This window comes from Salvelinus namaycush, chromosome 25, assembly GCF_016432855.1.
Source record: "Salvelinus namaycush isolate Seneca chromosome 25, SaNama_1.0, whole genome shotgun sequence".
Lineage (NCBI taxonomy): Eukaryota > Metazoa > Chordata > Actinopteri > Salmoniformes > Salmonidae > Salvelinus > Salvelinus namaycush.
Window position 1 is genome coordinate 23,999,394 of NC_052331.1, and position 21,976 is coordinate 24,021,369.

Genomic DNA, 21,976 nt, shown 5'->3' on the forward strand with positions numbered 1-21,976 from the left:
TCCCATCACTACTAACCTAGATCAGATTTTTAACCCAAATGACTAACATTTTATAGACTAACCGTTTATAGCCTTAACCTACTACTTACTATGTTCATGTAAGAAAGTTGTCTTTATATATAAAGGGTTTATCTTGAGTGCTTTGTTAATTAAAAGTAGTCCGCTGATGCCTGGTAATTTCAGATATATTTTAACGTTATGATTCTTGTTTTTACAAAAACTAGTCAGCTCATGACTCATAGTACGTATTTATCTGCTATTGGTTGTTCATGCTATTTTCTGCCTTTGTAGAATACCCTGGCTTTCAAATGTAATGCTCTATCTCTAGCAAATGAACAAATTTAGCTCTGGCGCCATATACTTCCATATTTGACTTTCTCATGTGACATATAGCTATATATACCAAAGCCCAAGACTCTTTTTGGAATGGATACCTTTGAGGCGTCATAGGGCTACATTGCAGGGATAGTTGTATTTGTTAAGTGGACTCTATGTAATATTTGAATGATTGTTTAAGATTCCTAAGGATATGGAATATTTTTCGTACAACAACAATCTACCAAAACATTTTAATATTGGTCTAACTCTGTATACAGAAAATATAGCCTACAGGTAAGATAATGAACAGAAAAAAACTTCATCCAGCTATACAGTGCATTTGGAAAGTATTTAGACAGCTTGACTTTTTCCACATTTTGTTACTTTAACAGCCTTATTATAAAATGTATTAAGTAGTTTTTTTCCGCTCATCAGTCTACACACAATACCCCATAATGACAAAGCAAGCACAGGTTTTTATACATTTAAGCAAATGTATAAAAAACAGTGATTACAGCCTTGAGTCTTCTTGGGTATGACGCTACAAGATTGGCCTGTATTTTGGGGAGTTTCTCCCATTCTTCTCTGCAGATCCTCTCATGCTCTGTCAGGTTGGATGGGGAGTGTCGCTGCACAGCTATTTTCAAGTCCGGGCTTTGGCTGGGCCACTCAAGGGCATGTGTTATCTTGGCTGTGTGCATAGGGTCGTGTCCTGTTGAAAGGTGAACCTTCTCTCCAGCCTGAGGTCCTGAGCACTCTGGAGCAGGTTTTCAAGAAGGATCTCTCTGTACTTTGCTCCGTTCATTTGATGTTATTTTAATGGACCAAAAAAATTGCCTTTATTTCAAAAACAAGGGACATTTTGAATTGACCCAAAACATTTGAACGATGGTGTATAAGCGGATGGAGTGATAGTGCCAGAGAAGTCAAAGGGGTAAACGATCAGAGCCTTTGGCCCCGTGCCTGAGACAGACGGAGCCTGCTCTGACTCATGGCTGCCCTATGGATGTGTCAGACTGTTCTAGTAGAGTTAGGCTATAAGTGGCAAAACATTGGAGCTGCTGTCAGCAAAAACTCAAGCCTGATATATGTTTTGAGTTAGTCTACTGGTAGTAGTTAGGCTACAACTAATTCTGCAGAATGTTTGTTGGCAAATAATTTTGCCTGAGCAAGCGATATGAAGCACATGGGACTTGGCTGCATTTACAACTCCTGTTCAAAAATAATTAAAACAGTGTATTAAAATGTTGAACGTAAAACAGGCTATTTAAACCTGCATGTGTGGAAAAGAACAGAATCTTAGATGTTACTCTTCCGTTGTTTACGCCGGATTTGTCCTCTGCTGTAATTCTAAACAAGCAAACAAAAGGCTTCTATCTTCTCATTCCAGAACCAGTCTGATTCCATGAGAATGTCGGAGGTTTACATTAGTTTGGCTGTATTTATTTTTCTTCTAAATGGCTGCAATAGGACCTGGGATAGGGCTTAGTCTCTCATTTAAAATGTAAACTTTAAACCCGAAAATAATTAATTTTACGTCAAACAAACCTATTTGTTCACATTAACATCTCCAATCCTCTCTCCCTTTTCTCCTCCGTCAAGAGAAGTTGTAAGTTAATAACTCTCCATACATATTTAGCAGGCAAGGCCTGGCAGATGTGTTTGTAGAGTCTGACCTGGCTGCATTTTAACACTGTCCTTTTTGTCTTTTTTTCAGGAATGGGTGACAGCTACAGATATCAAAGTGACCCTGAACAGGCTCAACACATTCGGAGATGAAGTTTTCAATGATCCCAAGGTCCTGAAATCCTACTACTACGCTATCTCAGACTTTGCAGTGGGAGGAAGGTGAGAGTGGTTCCCTTGGCATTATGCTATCTCTATCATGCAACAACTTTTGGCAGAAAAGCCACTGCCTGGATTTTCCCTTGTGTACAGATTTTTTCCATTTTATTTTACCAATACCATTGAATATAGCATTTTCACACACACAAATATATTTTCTATGAATAATTAATCGTACAAGTTTTTATTTTATTTGGAATTAGAAATTAGAGCATAAAAAGGAAAAATGGCAACATAATTTATTCCTATAAAATTCCTTTAAAGGATGAGGCCCTGTCTGTTAGCCACACAGCGTGTTTTGTCTGGGTGGTGTTAGGTAAATCAATCATCTAAAGTAGCGTAGTCTGACTTTTGATCAAGTTCATATCCCATATCTGGCCCCATTTTACTTTGTGTGGGTTCATTCTCAGCGGCTTAACCAAGAATCCAAAAAAACTATCCCTCCCAAGTTTTGAACTGAAAAGCCAGAAGAGAAGAGGGGATTCTGACACGTATTAAACTTACCCCTTGCCGCTGCAGTGTCTTTTCACCTTAATCTGTTTTGAAATATAGAGCAGATTTCCATTACACAGCCACGCTGTTGGCATTCCTGCCTGGTTGTGCTGGATTATAGTGCACGGACGCCGGAATGGGGCGAGCCCCGATATGAGGACAGAGTTGAGTCCAAAGACCAAGCCAGTCCAAGCTCTGGTGTAGTAGGCCTACTCTACCTGTCAGGGCACCAAGTTCACAGTCCACTGGTCAGCCATGTCAGCACATCTACCACCTAGCCTATACTGAGTGGGAAATGGCTCTAACTCATAGTACAGGTACTACAAAATGGAAAAGACAGTGAGGGAGGTTTGCTTTTTTTTGTTTTTTAGATAAACAAACGGCCTATTCTGTTTAATAGGCCTCTAATGCTATAGTGTCTTCCTTCCTGTTGTCAATTTTTCCACACTTCGCTGCCAAGGAACACTTGAAACAATACCTAAAGGTTGCTGCCATGCAAGTCTTCTCTTGTTCAGAAGGGCTCTTTCGAGGTGTCTCAGGTGGAGAATGTTCAGCCCTTCTGCATTGGGCAAACGCAATGGAGTTATCAGTCCAAATAGAACTCTCCCAGTGCTGACATTGATTTGGTTAAAGGTGTAATAGGAATATATTTGTTGATGGATCATTAAGTCAAATTATCTTGAAGTGTTTTTGTGATTCCCAACAACGCATACTTCGAGTAATGACTTTCAAACGGACAAGATGTAGGCTAAAAATAGTGGTGTGTTAGATGGAGTCCACGTTGACGTCCAAGATGCTGCTATCTGTCAAATGTAGATAGATTAACACCTATTTGTAGATGACTGTAAATATAACCATGCTACTATCATGTGATAACAGGTCACCCACTTAAAAAGCTTGCATACAAAGGACAAAGGTGACTGACTTATATGATTGCACTGAAAATCAATGCAGTTGATATACCATATGGTTGGTGTTAGACTGTTTAACCAAGTAATTAAGTCTGTTAGGTTAATCAATAACTGAGTCCCATTTGATTTTTACAGTCAGGTCCTCTAAGACCAGTGCAAAAGACCACTGGTCAGAGACCATATTCATAAAGCGTCTCAGAGTAGAAGTGCTGATCTAGGATCAGTTTTTCCGTTTACGTCATAATGAATAAGATGTCATAGACAGCGGGGACTTGATCCTCCTCAGAGAGGCTTTGTGAATACGGCCCAGATGTTTGAATTGTGCATTGTAACTCTCACGATGACAAACAGACTCCACTGGTCTCTGCTGTTCCAGGTGCAAGTGCAACGGCCATGCGAGTGAGTGTGCGAAAAACAACGGTTTCGGCAAGCCGGTTTGCAACTGCAAGCACAACACGGAGGGCGATGACTGCAATGTGTGCAAGCCGTTCTACAACGACCGTCCCTGGAGGAGAGCTACAGCCAATAACCCTAACGAGTGTCTGCGTAAGTCAGTCCCTTGCCATCCCAAATGGTACCCTATTCCCTATATAGTGCACCACTTTTGACCAGAGCTCTATGGACCCTAGTCAGGGGCCCTGGTCAAAAGTAGTGCACGACATAGGGAATAGGATACTATTTGGGACATAGCCCAGGAGATGAGTGTCTGCGTAAATCCCATAGCAAGAAATCCTTCCTGTTTCTGTGCAGGCCAGGCAGACATTCATATCATACTGCAAATGCATAACTAATCCGGTTCAGAACAGTCCACACCACACTTCTCACACCCACTTCCACACCCACCTCAATCTGCTTCAGGCCACATAATCTGCCATTTAGGGGAAAGTACGCCTGATATGTGAAATGTGCCAAATGAAATGCCCCACCCTTTAATGCAGGGAAGATTCAGTATGATGTTGATGTTCCATATGTATGTGTTTCTACCACCCTCTCACATATATATTGAACCCATCATACGTTGTCCCTAAAACGTTATGGGGTAAACTGATAGCTTGTTTACCAAAGCCTGGTATGTAAAATGTGCTTTTCCCACTCTGAAATCCGGCAGTTTAAATTATACTGCTTCCTCCCTAATATACACATACATTGATCTCACGCACACAAAAACGAATGGCTACTTTTTCTGGTGGTCCCAGCGTGCAACTGTAATGGCAAGAGTGCAGAGTGCTACTTTGACCCTGAGCTCTACCGTGCCACTGGCCACGGAGGACACTGCCGCAACTGTGCCGACTACACAGACGGGCCCAACTGTGAGCGCTGCCTGGACAACTACTACAGACACACATCTGGCACCCGCTGCCTGCCCTGCAGCTGCAACCCAGTAGGTAAGTGTCTGGAGTCTATACCAATAAATCCTTATGTGCATCCGAAATGGCACTCTATTCCCTACATAGTGCACTACTTTTGACCAGAGTGGTGTAGGCCCTGGTCAAAAGTTGTGCACTACATAGGGAATAGGGTGCCATTTGGGATGCAGATGTACTGTTTCTATTGGGGTTAAAGGATAAGTCCAGTATGAAGCCAGGCTTTGTTGTGAAGGGACTGCCCTTGGTGCTGTTTTATGGGATTCAGCGACGAACCACAAGTCATAATTAGGGCTCGGAATTGCAAGGGACCTCACAATACGATACTATCACGATACTTGGGTGCCGATACAATATGTGCTGCGATTTGATACTGACATTTTATTGTAATTTGATGTTCCAAACATATTGCTCCATTTACTGTATGTCTGCTGCAGAGAGACAAAAGAGAGGGTGGGAATTTCTTTTGATCAGTAATGGAAATAAAAGACCTGGAGAACATGTTGACTCACTATTTAAAAATAATCTATAGGATTAAAAATAACAGCATTTTCATACATCCTCTGCTCTGTTACCTCATGCTACCATTATTGTGCAATGTGTAACCTAATGAAAACCACTGCAAAACGCATGTGACATCGATACTGCTTTAGCTGCCAATACGGGTTATTAGAACAAGACTGTCCGCATGTGATGTGAATTATCTGTGCTCTTAAAACATGATTGTCTGCATGTGTGTTAGAGGTCATCCAATTAGTCGGCATGGCCGATTATGTTATAAAAGAAACGATCAATCTTCACATAATCACGAGTTAACGACACATGGTTGATGATATTACTAGGTTAACTAGCTTGTCCTGCGTTGCTTATAATCAATGCGGTACCTGTTAATTTATCATTGAATCACAGCCTACTTCAACTTTGCCAAACTGGTGATGATTTAACAAAAGCGCATTTGCAAAAAAAAAGCACAATCGTTGCACAAATGTACCTAACCATAAACATCAATGCCTTTCTTAAAATCAGTACACAGAAGTATTTAAACCTGCATATTTAGTTAAAATAAATGCATGTTAGCAGGTAATATTAACTAGGGAAATTGTGTCACTTCTCTTGCGTTCAGTGCAAGGAGAGTCAGGGGGTATATGCAACAGTTTGGGCCGCCTGGCTCGTTGCAAACTGTTTTCTTCCTAAGAAAACCGTAATTAATTTGACAGAATTTTACATAATTATCACATAACATTGAAGGTTGTGCAATATTTAGACTTAGAGTTGCCACCTGTTCGATAAAATACGGATAATAAAATACGGAAAATAATATTTCGTTGAAAGAATAAACATTTTGTTTTCGAAATGATAGTTTCCAGATATGACCATAATGACCTAAGGCTCGTATTACTGTGCTTTGGACTAGTAACCGAAAGGTTGCAAGTTCAAATCCCCGAGCTGACAAGGTACAAATCTGTCGTTCTGCCCCTGAACAAGGAAGTTAACCCACTGTTCCTAGGCCGTCATTGAAAATAAGAATTTGTTCTTAACTGACTTGCCTAGTTAAATAAAGGTAAAATAAAAAATAAAAAAACTTTATTATAATTAAGTCTATTATTTGATAGAGCAGTCTGACTGAGCGGTGAGCATTCAAACAGCACTTTACTGCGTTTGCGAGCAGCTCTTAGCAATGCTTGATTCACCGCGCTGTTTATGACTTCAAGCCTATCAACTCCCGAGATTAGGCTGTTAATACTAAAGTGCCTATAAGAACATCCAATAGTCAAAGGTATATGAAATACAAATGGTATAGGTTGGAATAGTCGATGCGTCATAATTCCTATAACTACAACCTAAAACTTCTTTAGCTGGGAATTATTCCAGGAGTGGGAATATTGAAGCACCAGCTTTCATATGCTCTCATGTTCTGAGCAAGGAACTTAAACTTTTTTAAATGGCACATATTGCACTTTTACTTTCTTCTCCAACACTGTGTTTTTGCATTATTTAAACCAAATTGAACATGTTTCATTATTTATTTGAGACTAAATAGATTTTATTTATGTATTATGTTAAGTTAAAATAAAAGGGTTCATTGTTCATTCAGTATTGTTGTAATTGTCATTATTACAAATATATGTAAAAAATCGGCTGATTTTAATCGGTATCGGCGTTGAAAAATCCTAATCGGTCAACCTCTGTGTGTAGCAGTGTGCTGAAATGATGAACTGAGGTTGATCTGTGCTTCTATTTCCTCTCTACTGCCAGGCTCTCTGGCCACTCAGTGTGATAACACAGGACGCTGCAGCTGTAAACCAGGTGTGATGGGGGACAAGTGTGACCGCTGCCAACCTGGCTTTCACACATTGACCGAAGCAGGCTGCAGGTAAAAACCAGCACTAACAAGCCAATCACTGTTACCAGCCACTCAACATGTCATTTATCTTTTTACTGCTCCAGATCAAACAATCTTAACGTTTTATTATGGTTCCTTCTAATGTATTTATCGTTTGCGCTTCATGTGTTTATTTGGGAGTGAGATGGAGCCCTTGAATTTTAGCGTGTATCCCAAATAAAAAAAATGTAATGTAACCTTTATTTAACTTCGCAAGTCATTTAAGAACAAATTCTTATTTACAATGACGGCCTACCCCAGCCAAACCTGGACGACGCTGGGCCAATTGTGTGCCGCCCTATCACAGCCGGATGTGATCAACCTGGATTCGAACCAGGGACTGTAGCGACGCCTCTTGCACTGAGATGCAGTGCCTTAGACCGCTGCGCCACTTAGGACCCTACTCCAGGGCTCTGTTCATAAGTAGTGCACTATAGAGGGAATAGGATATCATTTTGAATGCAGTTTAGAGTTCTGCGCCAGGCAAGCAATTGTCCTTTTACTTTATTTAAGGAAATCAACATGCTCGCAGCAGGTCTGCTTTAGATTGTGGCTGTCTGACCCATGCTGTTAATGTGAATGGCTGTGCTTCCCCTCTCCCCTCCATCGTCCCTCTGCTATCCAGACCTTGCTCCTGTAACCCTTCCGGAAGCACACAGGAGTGTGATGTCCAGACAGGCCGTTGCCAGTGCAAGGACAACGTGGAGGGCTTCAGCTGTGACAGGTCAGCATCAGACCTACTCGCTCTCTCCGTCACAGGGATTCATTACACAGACACACACACAACACAGAGATAGCACACACACAAACATGATTTCCTTATAACAAAAATATACTCTAACAAGGTGTGTTGTCAGTTAGGAATGTATTTTGTCTGGGAATATTTATGGGTTTAGAGTGACACAGGGTTACGAAAGACTGTCACTTAGGCAGTGGGATATGAGTTGGCTCCATTAGGCTCGTGCAACACAGTTAACGGTATTGTTCATTGGGGTGGTAAACTGTTTTAAAGGTACTTTGCTTTGCAGCATTTCAGCTCCTCTTCTGTTATCACATCCTTATGTTGAACTACAGATGTTTAAAAGCCGCCCCTGACACACAGAAACACAGGAGAGTACCCCTCTCTCAGTGAAAGAATGCTCTGTATGTGTGCAAAATGGAATTAGACCGGCCACATGGTTCCCCTAGCAGCGAAGGAGAAAATAGCCCATAGATAGCTCAACCCTCCCCACTGAGACAGACTGGCAGCCAGGCCTTCTATGGCTTCTCCCAAGCCCAGTCACCCAGCCAGTCACCGCTGGCTTGTTTGCTGCCTGGAACACTTTTCTCTCTGCCTTTGTGCAATGGCCACCACCTAGCCCCCTCTCACCCCCAAAAACAGCACCTTTCCCCTCCACAGCTCCAGCTCCACAGACGCTGGTGGGTGAAACATTCCTCCCAGCCACCCAGCTGGGCCACAGATGGAATGAATGACCCCCCTCCCAGTGTAGATATGTCCCAAATAGCACCCTATTCCCTATAATGTGGTCAAAAGTAGTGTACCATATAAGGAATAGGATGCCATTTGGCACACTACAGTTTGTCAGATGCTGCATGGTCACTCACAACAAGAGACTGAAATTACAGACCGGTGTTTGTCTGCCTTTTAGGCGACAGCAGTTTCACAGTCTAATAAATTGTCATTCTCCCTGGCTGTCATTCGATTTAAACTGTCAATGTATTTTAGTCTCTGTTGAAATGTATATCCATATCATATGAGGACTCGAAAGGCAATGTAGGACTCATTATAGAATATAAGCTACGTCTCAAACTGAATGTCAATAGTTTCACATACAGTGCCTTCAGAAAGTATTCATACCCCTTGGCTACATAAGTATTCATACCCCTGAGTCAATACATGTTATAATCACCTTTGATAGCGATTACACCTGTGAGTCTTTCTGGGTAAGTCTCAGTGAGCATTTCACACCTGGATTGTACAATATTTGCAAATGTATTTTTTTAAACTCTTCAAGCTCTGTCAAGTTGGGTGTTGATCGTTGCTAGACAGCCATTTTCAAGTCTTGCCATAGATTTTCAAGTACATTTAAGTCAAAACTGTAACTCAGCCACTCGGGAACGTTCAATGTTTTGGTGAGCAACTCCAGTGTGTATTTGACCTTGTGTTTTTAGGTTATTGTCCTGCTGAAAGGTGAATTCATCTCCCAGTGTCTGGTGGAAAGCAGACTGAACCAGGTTTTCCTCTAGGATTCTGCCTTTTCTTAGCTCCATTCAGTTTATTTTTATCCTGAAAACTCCCCAGTCCTTAACAATTACAAGCATATCCATAACTTGATGCAGCCACCACTATGCTTGAAAATATGGAGATTAGTACTCAGTAATGTATTGGATTTTCCCCAAACATAACTTTGTATTCAGGACAAAAAGTTAATTGCTTTGCCACATTTCTTTGAAGTATTACTTTGGTGCCTTGTTGCAAACAGGATTAATGTTTTGGAATATTTTATTCTGTACAGGCTTCCCTCTTTTCACTCTGTCATTTAGGTTAGTATTGTCGTGTAACTACAATATTGTTGTTGCGCCATCATTTTTTTCCTATCACAGCCATTAAACTCTTAACTGTGTTAAAGTTACCGTTGGCCTCATGGTGAAATCCCTGAGTTGTTTCCTTTCTCTCCGGCGACTGAGTTAGGAAGGATGTCTGTATCTTTGTAGTGACTGGGTGTATTAATACACCATCCAAAGTGTAATTAATAACTGCACCATGCTCAAAGAGATATTCAATGTCTGCTTTTTACATTTTTAGCCATCTACCAATAGGTGCTCTTCTTTGTGAGGTATTGCAAAACCTCCCTGGTCTTTGTGGTTGAATCTGTGTTTGAAATGCACTGCTCGACTGAGGGACCTTACAATTATCTGTATGTGTGGGGTACAGAGATGAGGTAGTCATTCAGAAATAATGTTAAAAACAATTGCACACAGAGTGAGTCCATGCAACTTATTATGTGACTTGTTAAGCACATTTTTACTCCTGAACTTAAATGGGTTGAATACTTATTGACTCAAGACATTTCAGCTTTTCATTTGTAGTTCATTTGTTAAAAAATAATAATAATAATAATAATAATAATAATAAAAAATAAAAAGTAAAGAAAAGAAAAAAAAGAAATCCACTTTGACATTATGGTGTATTGTGTGTAGGCCAGTGACACAGAATCTCAATTTAATACATTTTAAATTCAGGCTGTAACAAGACAAAATGTAGAAAAAGGTCAAGGGGTGTGAATAATTTCTGAAGGCACTGTATCCAATCCTAAAGCCTCATTTTACCTCTGTTTTATTCTGGTAACTTTTTATGAAATCGATTGACTATGTTGACTATCTATTTGCAGATTTAGACTTACCCATTGCGCATATAATTTTTTATGGACTTTGCAATTAAAAGGCTGTGGTTTATTTTAGGTGTAAGCTGGGCTACTTCAACATGGACCCCCAGAACCCTCAGGGTTGCACTCCGTGCTTCTGCTTCCAGCATTCATCTGTCTGTGACAGCGCTGAAGGCTACAGCATTGACACAGTCTCCTCCACCTTCGACCGAGGTAAGCCCATACACACCTTTTCATTATGGGCTGTTCTGGCTCGGACAAGGCTTATATTTTATTAAGCTGGAGGAAGTTTCTAGAAATATTCCGAAAGTATGCAAATATCACTTAAGTTTTGGAACAGGTATTTGTGATGTAAAGTTATTTGATAGAATTGAATGTAACAAATTTGAAACCTGTTCCTAGATGATGAGCAGTGGACAGGCCAGCAGCGTGACAGCTCCAGTGTTTCAGTCCAGTGGTCTGCTGGTGGAGAGATCTCCCTCATCTCTGATGACTACTTCCCAATCTACTTTGTGGCTCCAGGTACTGTGTGACTGACACTAACTCAAAATCTTTTATTGTGAAAGATGCATTTAAATTGTATTTTTTTACTATTTGAGGACTTAATTTAAGTGAGCCTATGGGGAAACCGTGTGATTGCCCCAAAGACCTATGGGAGATGGTGTCTTATCTAAATTGTGGCAACATTGTTGAAGTGATCCTAACATGTATTTTTTGTTATGTCATTACTGTAGAGAGGTTCCTGGGCAATCAGCTGCTGAGCTATGGCCAGAATCTCACCCTGAACTTCCGGGTGGACAGGAGAGACACGCGCCTCTCAGCCGAGGATGTGGTTCTGGAGGGGGCTGGTCTCAGAGTGGCTGTGCCTCTCATTGCTCAGGGAAATGCCTATCCTGGAGAGAACATGCAGACGTTTGTGTTCAGGTGTGTGGAAATCATACAGACGTACCCCAGAGATGTGTATAGAATACCAGCACAACAAAAGTTCATAATTTGAAGTTGGCTTTTTCCAGCATATTCTGTTGTAATAACATAATTTAGAAATTGTCACATAGAAAGCAAACGCATGAAGTTGTCGTATGTTATCTGATGTTGTGAATGCCCCATGAACTGTTTTTTTTCTTTCTGTCAGGCTCCACGACAGCACAGACTACCCCTGGAGGCCCACCCTCACTCACTCAGAGTTCCAGAAGCTTCTGCACAATCTGACGTCCATCAAGATCCGTGGCACCTACAGCGAGAGAAGTATGCACTCACTCTTCCATCTCACCTCATTTCACTATGTAAACCATGCATACATCCTGGTTCAGGGCCTGTATTCATAAAGGATCTTAGAGTAGGACTACTGATCTATGATCATGTTTCCCCTGTTCATATAATCTTATGTATTATGATCTAAAACACAAAAGAACGGATCCTAGGTCAGCACTGCTACTTAAAGACGCTTTATGAATATGGGCGTAGGACTACAGTAGTGTCTGTCGGATTGGACCATGACAAGCGGCAAGTTAGTTAGGTCTAGCGAACTGATAAACTTGAATTTCATATCCTTTTATCAGTTCTGAGGACATCACGGAGAGGATGTTGAAACTCCAGTCTAGTCATTATATTAGTGCGCAGGTTATGGCTGAATTTCTCATTTCCCCTAATGACACAATGTGGTGGTGATTTACCCTGTTATTGAAGTCATCAGATCCTCTCAGAACAAATATCCATATAACTCTAAGAACAAAGCCATATAGTAACATTCAGGTACCCCACTACTTTAGACATGACCAGTGAGGCCTAATTAATGCAATACAAATTAAAAGCTGGGAGACAAGAATGTTGGTGGTCTGTATCTTTGATTCCATGTTCACGACGGTAGGCAAGGCACTTTGGTCACCGTTTCAGCCTAGTGGTCTTTCTTAAGACAAGAAACGGATATGATCTAATCAGTGCTCATCGTTCCCCAGGTGCTGGTTACCTTGACGATGTGAAGCTGATCACGGCGAGGAGAGGTCCCGGGAGCCCGGCTCGCTGGGTAGAGAAGTGTACCTGCCCTCAAGGCTACGTGGGACAGCACTGTGAGAGGTGCGCCCTGGGATACAGGAGGAGCAGACCAGACCTGGGGCCCTTCAGTTCCTGTGACTCCTGCAACTGTAACGGACACAGTGACACGTGCAACCCCGACACAGGTCAGTGAGATGGTAATGACCGGCATGAGTCCCAAATGGCTCCCTATGTAGTGCACTACTTTAGAGCCGGGCCCATAAGGAAACGATAAAGCCCAGAGGACTAGAGGTTAGAGACAAGTCCTCAATCACCACATGACTGGTTGGGTAAATGTCCCAGACAGGAGTCATGCAGTAGACTTGGGCCCCTGTGACTGTATTTGTATCTGCTTGGTGAATTGTGTCTGCGTTTGGAACCGTGGGGGGTTGCACATTAAATGTCCCCTTTATAGACCATGGAACAGAACAGAGAGTAACAGATCACACTGTCATCCAGTAATAACACACTGCTATAAAGAGATTTATCTGTGTGCCCAATGGTTTAAAACATGACTGATAGGCAGGCTACTCTCTCCTCATCTACTCTAAAGAGGTGTCAGGATGGAATAATAGTGGGGCCCTTTAAACTCTCATCTTAGACTCCCCTCTGGTGGTGGCTAGAGGCATGATGTGTGTGTTTTTGACATGTCTGTTTGAAGGGATGTGTGACTGCCAACACAACACAGCTGGGCTCAGTTGTGAGAGGTGTAAAGACGGCTACTATGGAGACTCCACTGTGGGCAGTTCCAGCGACTGCAAGCCCTGCCCCTGCCCCGGAGGATCCACTTGTGCTGTTGTGCCCAAGACCAAGGAGGTTGTCTGCACCAACTGTCCTACTGGAACCACAGGTAATAATAAACCATTTGCTGTACACTTTTTTATTAAATATATAAATAATCTGGGATTGAGACAGACTTTAGACAACCGACTTTGTCGATACATAGAACCACAAGTAATTAGAACTGGTTGGAGTACTCTGTAGATTGTTTTGAAAGTCTTTAAAAATACTTTAATTATTTACTGTTAATTCACAAAATATTAAAATACACAGTTAAAAACATAAATAATTTTTCCAAATTGTGTATTGTATGTACTTATTTCTTAATTTAGTTTAGTAGTTGTTGCTATGGAAGCTTTTATTCGATATTCACATATGTTCATATTCACGTAATCCAAACTATGAATTGCATCTTTCCGCAGGCAAGCGCTGCGAGCTGTGTGATGACGGTTTCTTCGGAGACCCCCTGGGGGAGAACGGGCAGGTGAGGGTCTGTCGGGCCTGTAAGTGTAGCGACAACATCGACCCCAACGCTGTGGGCAACTGTGACAGAGAGACCGGGGAGTGCCTCAAGTGTATCTACAACACAGACGGCTTCTTCTGTGACCGCTGCAAAGAGGGCTTCTATGGAAACCCTCTGGCCACCAACGCCAATGACAAGTGCAAAGGTAAGACGAGAAAATGACTAGCATGACTTTTGGGTCGTGTGTGTGTATACTCGAGTTCCACATACTGTACAGATATGGCTGATGTGTTTATTGGTAGTAATGGGGGTCTCTTCCCCCTCCTGTGTTAATGGGGGTCTCTTCCCCCTCCTGTGTTAATGGGGGTCTCTTCCCCCTCCTGTGTTAATGGGGGTCTCTTCCCCCTCCTGTGTTAATGGGGGTCTCTTCCCCCTCCTGTGTTAATGGGGGTCTCGACCTCCTCCTGTTCCCAAATAGACAGTGTTCTGTTCCATTGTACCGTGTGTACAGTTCAGATGTACTATACAGAGGTGACTGATGCTTACTGTGTTAGCCATGGGTTTCTCTCGTCTCCCCTGTCCCCAGCCTGCTCCTGCTCTCCATATGGCACAGTGGACAGACAGACCAGCTGTCTACAGGTCACAGGCCAGTGCCAGTGTTTCCCCCACGTCACCAACAGGGACTGCAGCGCCTGTCAGCCTGGCTTCTTCAACCTGCGGAGCGGAACAGGCTGTGAACAGTCAGTAACAGTACCCACTTTGCCAACACCTCAATATGGATATTTAGTGAAAGTGTTTCTTAGTAGGAATAGAGGTCTATGAAGCTTTTCCCTGTCTGATTTTGATCACTGTACCTCAACTGTTGCTGTTTTCTTATTGGAAATAGAGGCTGTAATACGCTATCTGTCGGATTTGGATCTCTGGTATGTTTCTAAGTTGTAATGTGTCTTGACCTTCTTTGATATCATGACAGATGCAACTGCAATTCTATTGGGTCCACCAACGGTCAGTGTGACATCGGGTCCGGTCAGTGTGAATGCCAGCCCGGCGTCACCGGTCAGCACTGTGAACGATGTGAGGTCAACTTCTTCGGATTCGGATTGTCAGGCTGCAAACGTACGCTTTCTCTTTCTTAAATCTCACTTTAATCTCTCTTTAACATGATGAAACTCTGAGAATGCGTCTTAATGAGCCATGCAGTTGTGTGTGACTATATTACTTGAGTAGGTTGTGACATGGTCTAATGGGAAGAGAATATCATCATAACCTGAAGTCTAACTGTATTTATTGTCATTATGTATTTTCAACCTCCGCTCTAAAATCACACTCATGTTTCAAGAGCCTCTTTAATTTTGGCCAGTTTCTCATCTCTCTTTATTTTTCTTCTGCTCTAGCGTGCGACTGTGACCCAGAGGGCTCCTCGACGGCCCAGTGTAAAGAAGATGGCCGCTGTGCGTGCCTTCCAGGCTTTGTGGGAGCCAGGTGTGACATGTGTGAGGAGAACTACTTCTACAACCGCTCTACTCCCGGCTGCCAGCAGTGTCCGTCCTGTTACTCCCTCGTCAGAGACAAGGTAAAGAATCTTGGTGTTGTTTTCGTCAGTGGATTATTTTGTCAAAGTTGAGTTCTATCACACCATCTCTTCTCTGTCCTTTCCTGTCTCTCCACTGTCTCTGTCCAATAAACTTCAAATATCCTTATAAAATATATATTTAATAAAGTTGAGTGTGCTTAACATGTCTGTACAGCTGCATAGGAACCCACTCTAAGCCTTGTGGTTTTACTCTTACGTAGGTGAACCAGCAGAGACAGAAGCTGCATGACCTGCAGACTTTGATTGACAACCTGGGCTCCACATCAGAGACTGTGAGTGACAAGGCGTTTGAGGACCGACTGAAGGAGGCAGAGAAATCCATCATGGACCTACTGGACGAGGCTCAGACCAGCAAAGGTGCAAGCCTCGACCCTTTCGGGGATTTTATAATATTGACATGTAATGTCTCGCTTGCTTGAAGAGATGCTGTTCTATTCAATAGCCATTAGATGAAATTGATCATATTAATTTTTTAGGACATAATGGGTTAATCAAACAAACGTTATTGTCTCGAGAGGGGAATTTGATGGTGTCACTAGGTTGAAACAATGCTGTTCTTGTCAACTAGAATTAGATCAAATGAATCATGAATTTGAGTTTATTTTATTTTTATATATATTGAAAGATTTAGGCAGGGATTAAACCCCGGTCTCCGGGGCCATACATGTACATATATAAACTCCGTAAAAAAAACGAAACATTCCTTTTTTATGACCCTGTCTTTCAAAGATAATTTGTAAAAATCCAAAATAACTTCACAGATCTTCATTGTAAAGGGTTTAAACACTGTTTTCCATGCTTGTTCAATGAACCATAAAAAAATAATGACCGTTCCACAGGTGCATGTTCATTAAGACACTAACAGCTTACAGACGGTAGGCAATGATGGTCACAGTTATGAAAACTTAGGACACTAAAGATGCCTTTCTACTGACTGAAAAACACCAAAAGAAAGATGCCCAGGGTCCCTGCTCATCTGCGTGAACGTGCCTTAGGCATGCTGCAAGGAGGCACGAGGACTGCAGATGTGGCCAGGGCAATAAATTGCAATGTCTGTACTGTGAGACGCCTAAGACAGCGCTACAGAGCAGACCACGTGTAACAACACCTGCACAGAAGCGGTACATCCAAACATCACACCTGCGGGACAGGTACAGATGGCAACAACAACTGCCTGAGTTACACCAGGAACGCACAATCCTTGCATCAGTGCTTAGACTGTCCACAATAGGCTGAGAGAAGCTGGACTGAGGGCTTGTAGGCCTGTTGTAAGGCAGGTCCTCACCAGACATCACCGGCAACAACGATGGACACAAACCCACCATCGCAGGACCATACACGACTGGCAAAAAGTGCTCTTCACTGACGAGTTGCGGTTTTGTCTCCCAGGGGTGATGTTCGGATATGTGTTTATCGTCGAAGGAATGAGCGTTACAGCGAGGCCTGTACTCTGGAGCGGGATCGATTTGGAGGGGGCTGTGTGTCACAGAATCATCAGACTGAGCTTGTTATTGCAGGCAATCTCAACGCTGTGCGTTACAGGGAAGACATCCTCCTCCTTCATGCGGTACCCTTCCTGCAGGCTCATCCTGACATAACCCTCCAGCATGACAATGCCACCAGCCATACTGCTCGTTCTGTGCGTGATTTCCTGCAAGACAGGATGTCAGTGTTCTGCCATGGCCAGCGAAGAGCAAGGATCTCAATCCCATTGAGCACGTCTGGGACCTGTTGGATCGGAGGGTGAGGGCTAGGGCCATTCCCCCCAGAAATGTCTGGGAACTTGCAGGTGCCTTGGTGAAAGTTTGGGGTAACATCTCACACAAGAACTGGCAAATCTGTTGCAGTCCATGAGTAGGAGATGCACTGCAGTACTTAATGCAGCTGGTGGCCACACCAGATACTGACTGTTACTTTTGATTTTGACCCCCCCCCCCCCCCCCACCCCCCCCCCCTTTGTTCAGTGACACATTATTCCATTTCTGTTAGTCACGTGTTTGTGGAACTTGTTCAGTTCATGTCTCAGTTGTTGAATCTTGTTATGTTCATACAAATGTTTACACATGTTAAGTTTGCTGAAAGTAAGCGCAGTTGACAGTGAGAGGACGTTTATTGTTTGGCTGAGTTTACATGGGAGTATTCCACTCAGAATGGGACTTGTGAATGCTGCTTTTGTTTTTTCAGATGTGGACAAAGGCCTGCTGGAACGCCTGGGGAAACTGAACAGCACACTGACCACTCAGTGGAATCGTCTGCAGAACATCAGGAACACCGTGGACAACACCGGAACCCAGGCCGACAAGGCCCGCAACCGGGTACGAGATGCTGAGAGCCTGATCGGCCGCGCCCGCGAGGAACTGGACAAGGCCAAGGACGCCATCAGCAAACTGGTGGGTCATCCCGTAATTAGTTATTTTAAATGTGACGTCAGTAACTAAGCATGCGTCCCGAATGTTACCCTATTCCCTATATAGTACACCACTTTTGCTTATAGGGCCCTGGTCAAGAGGAGTGAATTATATCGGGGAAAGGATGCCATTTGGGACGCAACCTAAGACACTTGGAGGACTGATCTCATGATCTCACAGCATTATCTAATTTGGATGTAGTTTATTTTTACTGTTCTTGTTGCATTAACCCTTAGTTCATGTTTGTTCCCAACCATAGCACACTGATTAATGCCTTCGTCCTGCATGAGAGAAACAACAGGATGTTCATTGATTCCCTACTTTATTATTTTTCTCCTCCAGGACATCAAAGCACCCTCAATCAGTGGAGATCCTAACAACATGACCCTTCTGGCAGAGGAGGCTCGCAATCTGGCCGACAAGTAAGGACTGTAGCTACAATTATGAAATAATTATGTTCTCTGAAATGTATTGCTCCATACAATCCACCCTGGTTTGCTGGATATGCAATTCTTCTGAGTGGGAGGGGGGAAAGTGCACATGCCAAATAATAAACACCTTATCACCACTTTTGATTTTATTATTTGATTATATTCTTGCGCTGCAAGAAACCAAGAGACAGCTTCGTCTATGAAAAACAAATCTAATCCCTCTGTTTCCTCTGCAGACATAAAATGGACGCGGATCAAATTGAGAAGATCGCCAAGGATGCCAACGACACGTCCACCAAGGCTCTCAACCTGCTGACAAAGACTCTAGATGGCGAGGGCAAGACCAACCAAGACATTGATGAGCTCAACAGGAAGTATGTCACTGTCTGCAACAATGATTCCTCTCTCTCTCTCCTAAAAACTACAATTACATCATACTAACGTTGATCCTGTCAGGAAAATGTCTTATAAGCTAGTACATGTTCAAATCCCCTCAAGAGTTTTATAATTGAGCTATCATGTTCATCCACTCAGGTACAATGAGGCAAAGGACCTGGCCAAGAACCTGGAGAAACAAGCCAACAAGGTGCATGCTGAGGCAGAGGAGGCAGGCGACAAAGCCCTGAAGATCTACGCTAACCTGACAAGCCTGCCACCTTTCAACACCAAATCACTGGAGGTCAGTTACATGAAGTGACCGTAACCCTCTTTTAGGTGGAGACTGTCTCCATCCCAAACGGCACCCTATTCTCTAGTGCACTACTGGTCAAAAGTAGTGCACTAGAAAGGGAATAAGGAGCCATTTGGGACACAGACACTCATCAGGAATCATTTAATTTATTTTATGTATTAAACAAACCTTTGAAATATGTTCCCAGTCTGAGTGAGTGACAGGTTACTCTTCAGAGTCATTGAAAGTGTTTGTGTATCACAAGACATACATGTAAATGTAAAGGGCCGTGAGGACATTACTGAAGTAGTTTAAAAGTCTGGAAGGATAACTTATCTTGACATCTGATTATAGGACGAAGCGAGCAAGATCAAGAAGGAAGCGTCTGACCTGGACAAGCTGATTGACAAGACCGAGAAAGAGTACAACGACTTGAGGGACGACCTGAGAGGGAAGGAGACTGAGGTCCGCAAGCTGCTGGAGAAGGGCAAGACGGAGCAGCAGGTAGGACGAGACCTTTTACTTGGGGTTGCAAAAATTCCCAAAAATTTCCCAAAATGTCCAGGTTTTCCAAAAATCCCAGTTAGAGAACTCCCAGATTTCCTGCTAATTCCCTCCTGATTCCAGGAAACTTCCAACCAGGAGTTTTGGAAAACCTGGGAATTTTGGGAAAGTCGCCAGAATTTCGCAACTCTACTTTTATTTTGTCTTTCTGGTGTCTATAAGCCTTGCTCTAAATAGATATATGTCTCATGTAGAGCTTGTGATGGTTTCACCTCCTTTGAAATTGCTAGTGTGTCTCCATTTTAAGATTTAGCTTTAACATGCCTCATTAAACAAGGCATGCAATTGAAAATGACCACATTTGCATATGTGACGAATTACCACGGCATTGATTGGCCTCCTCACTCCTTCAGCCACTAAGTATAGCGATAATGAGCAAGCCGTGAAGTCAGAATTATTCAAATTAATTGAGCTGTTTTGTCTGTTTTTGTTGTCCATGGGTTGTGTCCCAAATGGCATCATATTTCCTATAAACTGCACTACTTTTTCCAGAGCCATATAGGGTGCCATTTGTTACACAATGGAACTAATGACTGTCTCCATCTGTCCCTGTAGACTGCCGATCAGTTGCTGGCTCGTGTCGATGCTGCCAAGGCGCTGGCTGAGGAGGCCGCCAAGAAGGGGAGGACCACCTACCAGGAGGCCCAAGACATTCTGGGAAATCTGAGAGGTACTTAGTAGCAGGACTGGTGGAGATGCCAGGGAAATGCCCCTTTCTGCCTGATGGTAGAGGATTTATTCAGAATGGTTGGAGTGAAAACCATATCGAGACAACTATGCTTTAAACACTACATTTTTCCTCTCAGATGGATGTTAAAGAGAAAATACCATTGTTGTATAAAATATGGTTATAGTATATTTAATTTAGGTGTTTACTCAACCTTTCTTCTCATTGTCTTTGGTGCGTCCAACACAGATTTTGACAAGCGGGTGAATGACAACAAGACGGCAGCTGAGGACGCCATGAAGAGAATCCCAGAGATCAACGCTACCATCATCGCGGCCAATGAGAAGACCAAGCAGGCTGAGGGGGCACTAGGCAACGCAGCTGCAGACGCCAAGGAGGCCAAGAGCAAGGCAGAGGAGGCAGAAAAGATAGCCAGCGCTGTGCAGAAGGTACATAATATTACTGGTATATTGTTATATTATAGCCAGGTAATTTATGACCATTTATGCTACTGTCCTGAAATGACGTGGCCAAAATCAGTGGTGGCCTCTTGATATTAACAGTGTTTCTCAGTAGATTAAATGTATTGAAAATCTATTATTTTTGTGGTCATCAAATGTGATGTTTCACATAGAATAATCAACCCACTTTCAAACTGACAACATGCACTAAGCCCCCTCTGTCCCCTTCTCATCTGATGTATCAAATAATAAACTATTCAACCTATAAGAAATTATATACCTGCTTTCAAATTGTCAACATGCACTAATCCCCCTCTGTCTGTTCACCCCACAGGGTTCTGCTAAGACCAAGGCGGATGCAGAGAAGGCCTTTGAGGACACTATGATGCTGGATGGGGAGGTGAACGGCATGATGGACCAGCTGAGTGCAGCCGAGGCAGAGCTGGCCAAGAAGAAAGCTGAGGCCGACCAGGACATGATGATGGCTAGCATGGTGCGTGTCTGGTCGGCATCCCAAATGGCCCCCTATTCCCTGTGTAGTGCACTACATTTGACCAGGGCCCATAGGGCTCTCGTCAAAAGTAGTGCATCAAATAGGGGAATTGGGTGCCATTTGGGATGCAATCCTCTGTCTGGGGCGCTGTTTAAATCCAATGATGTCATTAGATTCTCATAACCTTAGGAACCCAATACTTAGGAATTCCTAGAAGATCTCTTTGGGTTGGAAATCAGAGAGCTCTGAGAATGTTTGTGCATAGAAGCCGTCTACACAGAGCTTGAGTTGCTCAATGTTTGTAGTTCTTGTCAATGTTGTTTAGAGAAAAAATAAACAATGAGGCTTAACATTAAGAAAAGGAAGTGGATGAACACTGCTGAGGGTTAAGGAAGTCTCACAAGTGTTTTACAACTGTTTATGATCGTTGTGGTCTGTAATTCTGACTCTGACATGTCAACTATGTTGTTTTGGTATTTCAGGCATCAGACAATGCGAAGGAAGCAGAGGACAACGCCCGCAAAGCCAAGAGTGCTGTCAGGACCGTTCTCAACACCATCAACGACCTGCTCAAGTCACTGGGTGAGTGAATGGTATTTGATTTAGCAAACTGGTTATTTTTGTGGAGGTAAGAATACAAGCAGGGCTATAATTAAGTATTGTCATTTTATGTAATCATTGTTTCTGGCTTGTGTGTAACCAAACAATATTCCAT

The 21,976-nt window shown here is 42.8% G+C and overlaps 1 protein-coding gene across 1 annotated transcript in view; it reads left to right on the forward strand.

Annotated features, from left to right (window-relative positions):
- The window catches only part of lamc1 (laminin, gamma 1), an 85,545-nt gene that overhangs the window by 58,712 nt on the left and 4,857 nt on the right, over window positions 1-21,976 (forward strand). Inside the window, exons 3-27 of the mRNA XM_038963974.1 lie at window positions 2,036-2,166; window positions 3,943-4,112; window positions 4,763-4,951; window positions 7,187-7,304; window positions 7,939-8,037; window positions 10,776-10,912; window positions 11,102-11,221; window positions 11,434-11,623; window positions 11,832-11,944; window positions 12,655-12,876; window positions 13,392-13,580; window positions 13,933-14,178; window positions 14,560-14,713; window positions 14,947-15,089; window positions 15,368-15,546; window positions 15,768-15,924; window positions 17,752-17,957; window positions 18,318-18,397; window positions 18,643-18,780; window positions 18,941-19,085; window positions 19,431-19,580; window positions 20,196-20,310; window positions 20,557-20,756; window positions 21,103-21,261; window positions 21,744-21,843. Of these exons, the coding sequence (XP_038819902.1) occupies window positions 2,036-2,166; window positions 3,943-4,112; window positions 4,763-4,951; window positions 7,187-7,304; window positions 7,939-8,037; window positions 10,776-10,912; window positions 11,102-11,221; window positions 11,434-11,623; window positions 11,832-11,944; window positions 12,655-12,876; window positions 13,392-13,580; window positions 13,933-14,178; window positions 14,560-14,713; window positions 14,947-15,089; window positions 15,368-15,546; window positions 15,768-15,924; window positions 17,752-17,957; window positions 18,318-18,397; window positions 18,643-18,780; window positions 18,941-19,085; window positions 19,431-19,580; window positions 20,196-20,310; window positions 20,557-20,756; window positions 21,103-21,261; window positions 21,744-21,843 (3,850 nt within the window). The remainder of the gene's footprint in view (window positions 1-2,035; window positions 2,167-3,942; window positions 4,113-4,762; window positions 4,952-7,186; window positions 7,305-7,938; window positions 8,038-10,775; window positions 10,913-11,101; window positions 11,222-11,433; window positions 11,624-11,831; window positions 11,945-12,654; window positions 12,877-13,391; window positions 13,581-13,932; window positions 14,179-14,559; window positions 14,714-14,946; window positions 15,090-15,367; window positions 15,547-15,767; window positions 15,925-17,751; window positions 17,958-18,317; window positions 18,398-18,642; window positions 18,781-18,940; window positions 19,086-19,430; window positions 19,581-20,195; window positions 20,311-20,556; window positions 20,757-21,102; window positions 21,262-21,743; window positions 21,844-21,976) is intronic.